This window comes from Frankliniella occidentalis, unplaced genomic scaffold, assembly GCF_000697945.3.
Source record: "Frankliniella occidentalis isolate FOCC.00 unplaced genomic scaffold, Focc_3.1 Scaffold1, whole genome shotgun sequence".
NCBI classification, from domain to species: Eukaryota; Metazoa; Arthropoda; class Insecta; order Thysanoptera; family Thripidae; genus Frankliniella; species Frankliniella occidentalis.
In genome coordinates this window covers 150989-157013 of record NW_026267131.1, presented here as the reverse complement: position 1 = coordinate 157013, position 6025 = coordinate 150989, and the positions used below count along the sequence as shown (strand labels likewise).

Below are 6025 nucleotides of genomic sequence, written 5' to 3'. Positions count from 1 at the left end.
TTTTTTCTGACTTATCCTTGAATTTTTTTCTGATTTTCCTGATTCATTGGAAGGGTGTACGCTGCTTTCATTTTATTGAAGTACCCCCAGTACCCCTCTGATTGTGCGGTCGTGTCATCTTGTGTCTCATTCTCTCGGTGGTGTCGTTCGACAGGACGCAACTTCGCGGCCAAGGTGATGCACGGCAAGGACATGCCCGACCTGCCGCTGCGCAAGTTCATGGAGAACGAGCTGGAGATGATGTCGCTGCTGCACCACCGCCGCCTCATCCGCCTGCACGACGCCTTCGACACGCACAACACGTTCACGCTCGTCACGGACCTGGCGGGCGGCGGCGAGCTGCTGGACACGCTCACCAGCCGCCCCTTCTACACCGAGTGGGACGTGGCGCACTACATCCGCCAGCTGCTCGAGGGCCTGGAGCACATGCACAGCCTCAACGTCGCCCACCTCGGGCTAACGGTGAGTGGCGCTGCTACACTGTCCTGGTCGTGCACAGATTGCACGAGTGGGTACCATTTTTTTCCGGGCGACGTAACTTCATCATAGCATGCGGAAAACCTTCTGCCCCCCAGGTCGGCGACCTGCTCATCTCCCACCCGGGCGGCGACGACCTCAAGATCTGCGACTTCGGCCTGGCGCGCCGCATCTCGTCGGCCGGGCTGCAGCCGCTGCTCTACGGCATGCCCGAGTTCGTGGCGCCCGAGGTGATGCGCGGCGAGGGCGTGTCGCTCAGCGCCGACATGTGGTCCGTGGGCATCATCACGTACCTGCTGCTCTCCGGGCACTCGCTGTTCCGCGGCGAGAACGACCGCGAGACGCTCACCAAGATCAAGGAGGGCAAGTGGTACTTCGACGAGGACCTGTTCAACAACTACTCGGCCGAGGCGCGCGACTTCATCACCAAGCTGCTCGCCTACGTGCCCGGCGCGCGTCTCAACGTGGAGCAGGCGCTCGACCATCCGTGGTTCAACATCCTGGGCAGGACGCCCTACGACCCGTACCGCATGAGCTCGGACGCGCTCAAGAACTACTACAACCTGTACAAGTAAGCACGGCGCGGGCCGTCTCGGAACCAACTCGGTTAATCTCTCGCTGTTGCGGACACGACTTGGAACTGTCGCCTCGGGGTTGTGTTGCAGGGACTGGTACAGCAACGCCTCCTGCCGCAACTGGTACCGCCGCCGGCCGCTCGAGGGGGCCTTCACGCACCCGTCCAAGATGGTGTACCCGCCGTACGAGCGCTACACACCGGCGCCCACCCCGGAGCGCGAGCCGTACAAGGCGCGCAACTGGGAGGAGGAGATCCACACCGGCGGCACCGACCTCAACTACGAGATCGGGCTCGTCAAGTCCGAGAGCCAGTGAGTGACGTGGGAGTGGCGGCGTCTTCCTGAAAGACACATCGCTTGCAATCCTCGAAATTCTCAGACCCTTTAAAAAGTTTTTACCATTTTGGCTCATTTTTTGATTTATAAAATTCTTTGTAATAACTACGTTTTGCGACCGCCCACAGCTACCAGAACGGCCCGGACACGTACCTGCTGCAGCTGCGCGACACGGACTTCCCCGTGCGCCTGCGCGAGTACCTCAAGGTGGCCGCCAACCGCGGCCCGGGCTACTCGCGCATCGTGTCGGACCAGAGCCACCTCGACTGGAGGGTGAGTGAGTGGGCCTCTTCACCGTAAAAGCAACAACAATTAAAAACAAAACCATAAGGAAGGACAGCTCTAAAATAAATATGTTTTTCTAGGCGCCGGTGATCCGAGAGCGGCGTCGCTTCACGGACGTGATGGACGAGGAGATCGACGACGAGCGTAAGGAGCGCATCAACAAGTACGGGTCGGGCGACGTGTACAGCCTGCGCCGGCTGCGACACGAGCTCGGCACCCGGCTGGACGGGCATGCCGAGGCCGAGGCCATCATGCAGACCAAGCACGAAGAGCACGACGGCCAGGTTAACAAAATGATTTTTTTTTATCGATTGTTTCACACTTTTTACCTTGGGATGGATTCCTGTCGCCTCCATTTCCCTAAAATCCATTTTTCAAAACTTGAGCTTTGAGATTATACAAGTAGAGTGGAGTCGTCTATCGGGCTTGCACACTGACATGCGCGCCGAAACTCTGTGCAGCTGCCCTTCTTCCGGGAGAAGCCGCAGACGGTGCCCATCGTGGCCAACGAGGTGGTGGAGATCGCGTGTCTGGCTGTGGGCGACCCCAAGCCCTTGGTGCAGTGGTACAAGTACGTAGTCGCGGGCACACGGTGTATGTAGTATTGGTAGAAAAAAAATTCACGTTCTCCTTTAAAACTGATCCCTCTCTTCCTCCAGGTGCGACATGGTGGTGCAGGAGACGGTCCGCATCTCGTTCAAGGAGGACGGGGAGGGCCGCAGCATCCTGCGCCTCGGCCCCGCGCACAACATGGACATCGGCATCTACAAGGTGGTGGCCCGCAACAAGGGCGGCCAGACGGTGGCGCGCTTCCGCGTCGTCCTGGCCGGCGTGCCCTCCTCCCCGGACTCCCCCGACGTGGCGGACGTGTCCGACGACGAGGTGTTCCTGCGCTGGAAGCAGCCCAAGGACGACGGCAACACCGCCGTCATCTGCTACTCCCTGCAGTACAAGGAAGTTGGTGAGCACACGTGTTTCGTATTAGATTACATTCCTTGGCACGGTTGGCGTCCTTTTCCAATATCTGAGAGATTTGTTGTTTTCCCTTCCCCCTTTTTAGATGGTGACCAGTGGCTTGATGTGGCAAAGAACATTGACCATGAGTTCTTTGTGGTGAAAAATCTTCAGCAAATGTCCCGATATTACTTCAGACTGGCAGCTAAGAACAGAGTTGGGTGGAGTGACTATGGTATTCCAATCAAGGTCAAAACCAAGCCAGCAGGTACATTTCTCAATCCAATTTTTTACACACATTCCAAAAGTTTAGTTGACTAAAATTATGCGCTTAATTATTGGATACTTGTTTACTTATCGAAACATTACTTGTTACATAGGAGTACCGAAGGTTCAGATCACCCGAGCGATGGCACATTTACAGTCCATCACAGAATCTGGTGCAGAAGTTAATGAAATGGAAGCTGCACCAAAATTAGACTACACCATTGAAAACCGACCTCTCAACTGGATTCCAGAACATGATGTGTCTGACAAGTACCACTTTATATCTGAGATATCAAGGTATTATTGCATTTCATTTTTCTTCCTCAGAACAATTAAAATCATTAAATGAAAATAATAATGTTGGTTTGCTTTTATCTTCTCTCTCAGAGGGCGATTTTCTGTTGTGGTTAAGGGTGTGGAAAAATCCAATGATCACATAGTCACAGGGAAACTCCTTGAGTTGAGTTCTGCCCGAGAAGTAGCTGTGAACAGAGAATTTGAAGCCTTGCGTCGTTTGCGGCATGAGAGAATCGCCCAGCTCCTTGAAGCCTACAGAGCTCCAGGTGCAGAAGTTGCTGTCTTGATTCTCGAGAAACTTCAAGGTGCTGATGTTCTCACATATTTCTCATCTAGACACGAATATAATGAGCAAATGATCTGCAATGTTGTTTCCCAGGTTTGTGTCTTAACTGTGCTGGTTTTCAATCCATCACTGTTTTTTGTTAATTTTCATAGCAATTTAAAATTTTCAATTTTCTGTTTCAGGTATTAGATGGTCTTCAGTACTTACACTGGCGTGGTCTGTGTCATTTAGATTTACAGCCTGACAACATTGTCATGGCTTCAGTACGTAGCTTACAAGTTAAATTAGTGGATCTTGGCTCAGCACAGACTGTCAGTAAACTAGGCACAATAGTTGACCGAGTTGGACATATTGAATACTCATGTGAGCTTTCCTTTTATCTTTGGTTTGTTATTACTTTCAATTTTGTTTCCTTTTTAAAATCAGCCCTTTTTTTTTTCTTACTAGCTCCAGAAATGTTGAACGATGAACCTGTATACCCTCAATCTGACATCTGGTCATTGGGTGTAGTTACATATATTCTTTTATCTGGTGTCTCTCCATTCCGTGGTGAAAACAATGAAGAGACAAGGCAGAATATTCTCTTTGTTCGATATCGATTTGAACATTTATTCAAAGAGCTATCTCAGGAAGCCACAAGATTTTTGATGCTTGTTTTCAAGCGCACTCCTTCGTATGTCAAAAAGAAATGTTGTTTAAATAGTGTGAAACAGTTAGAGATTTGGAAAATTTACTGTTGATTTGGTTCTAGGAAACGACCAACAATTGAGGAATCTCATGAACACCGTTGGCTTCTTCCAACAGAGTTTATGATTAAAAAGAGAGAAAGAGCTTCATTCCTTGGAATTCGACTAAAGGTTTGTTAATAATAATGAGGTAATCTTCCTTTCCTGCTCCCATTTAACCATGATGATTTAAATTTTTTTCTCAGGATTTCTGTGATGAATACCACACAATGCGAGCCAGACAAGCTATCAATGCTGATTCCTTGGTTGGTTCAATGTCTTCGGGTGACTCAGGCCGAAGATTGACCCTTTCTCGTTCAGACAGCATAACAGAAGAGCTAAGCAACGCTTTCCAGAATGGAGCTGTTGTTTGAAATTAAGCTGAAAATGTGAATGACAATTTAAATGAGCATACCAAGGACTCACCCCTGGTCACAATATGCTGTATTTTTTAAAAATATTGTGTGCTCATTCTCTATTTTCCTGGGGTTATAAATGTGATTGTACAGTTTTAAATGATAGTCTATTTTCTACAGGATGAAAACAGATAAAGTAATTGTATCAGAATATAGAACTGAGCTCAATATTTAAATTTAAAACCTCTTTGTCAAACCAAAATTACTTATGCTAATTTACAAGATTTTATCTTAAACAGTATTCTTCTTTAACTCACAGCACAATGAGTATGTGTCAAGATTAGCAATGCTTTGTGCAGATGTGCAAAACTGTTGGTTTACAAAATTGTGCAAATTCATGTAATGCAGTTACTTATAATAAAAGCTAAACCAAAATTCAAATTTCTACCAAAAAGAGTAAACACACACAAATTTAAGAAAAAAATACAAAGACCCTTTTCCTCTCTAAAAGCCAACCAGGAACAAGGAAATGAGTGTAATGAGTGTGTCTATAGTCAGAACAAGCGTTTAGCTAAACAATTTTGCTGGCTTCCGAAACAAAGCTACTCTCAGCGCATCGGTTGTGAAGTACTGTTTCTGGGGCTGCGTCCAGACAAGAGGATCGCTTGGGTTGTTTGGGTCGCTGTGAGGTATCTGAGTCTGCGCAGAGAACCAAAACGCGGCCTCTGCGCTGGCTCAGAGACCCAAGCGGCCCCAGCAACCCAAGCGACCCTCTTGTCTGGACGCAGCTAATGTCGTCCAGAAAGTGCGCCGTTGCTTCTCAGATCCATTCAGCCTGCGAGACTCAGGGTAGGCCAGCCCGCAGGACACGCATGCACTGCAGAGTGGATGTTGCCTACCTGGCAGGCGCTATGAGAGCCTACAAAGACTTGTTTCGGCGGGGGCCCATACCCTCTAAAAAAAAATACCTCTAAAGTGTAGATTGCCTCTAAAATCAATTATTACCTTAATTAGTCCAGTGCCTCTCAAACTTTAACCTCGACATATTGACCTCTAAAAATGAATTTATTGTCAGAACACCGAGTGAAGCGGGAGCGAGTGGAAGAACGCAAGTAGAGCGTACTACAATGTACTAGGTGGATCCTGCTTTTAAACTTTACCGCACGTTTGGTTTTTCTACCCCAGGGGGCCGTAGCGCCTAACGGGCATTGCAGGTTGGCGACCCGCCCGCCTGCCTGCATGCGGGACAGCATAACCACGACGACTGGCGGGTTCGCCTACCCCAGGTCGCCGGAGCGCCTAACGGGCACTAAGCTTGAGACGTGGATCGCCTCTGTGCAACCGGCAGTTAAAATACCTCTTAAAGCCGGATTCATTTCACCTCTAAAACTATCAAAAATGAGAAAATGTGGGCCCTCCCCACCCCGCTTTGACACGGGGACCCGCCTGTTTAACTTCGGAGTTCGG

General features: G+C 49.2%; 1 protein-coding gene across 1 annotated transcript in view; it reads left to right on the top strand.

Moving 5' to 3' along the window:
- The window catches only part of LOC113216036 (obscurin), a gene marked incomplete in the record, with an annotated part of 21190 nt that extends 16191 nt beyond the window's left edge, over nucleotides 1-4999 (top strand). Inside the window, 14 exon segments of the mRNA XM_052273410.1 lie at nucleotides 155-462; nucleotides 576-1048; nucleotides 1143-1364; nucleotides 1517-1661; nucleotides 1754-1957; nucleotides 2135-2244; nucleotides 2333-2634; nucleotides 2734-2895; nucleotides 3008-3191; nucleotides 3282-3570; nucleotides 3660-3840; nucleotides 3925-4150; nucleotides 4229-4334; nucleotides 4409-4999. Coding sequence (XP_052129370.1) covers nucleotides 155-462; nucleotides 576-1048; nucleotides 1143-1364; nucleotides 1517-1661; nucleotides 1754-1957; nucleotides 2135-2244; nucleotides 2333-2634; nucleotides 2734-2895; nucleotides 3008-3191; nucleotides 3282-3570; nucleotides 3660-3840; nucleotides 3925-4150; nucleotides 4229-4334; nucleotides 4409-4576 — 3080 coding nt within the window.
- Nucleotides 5000-6025: the final 1026 nt, after the last annotated feature.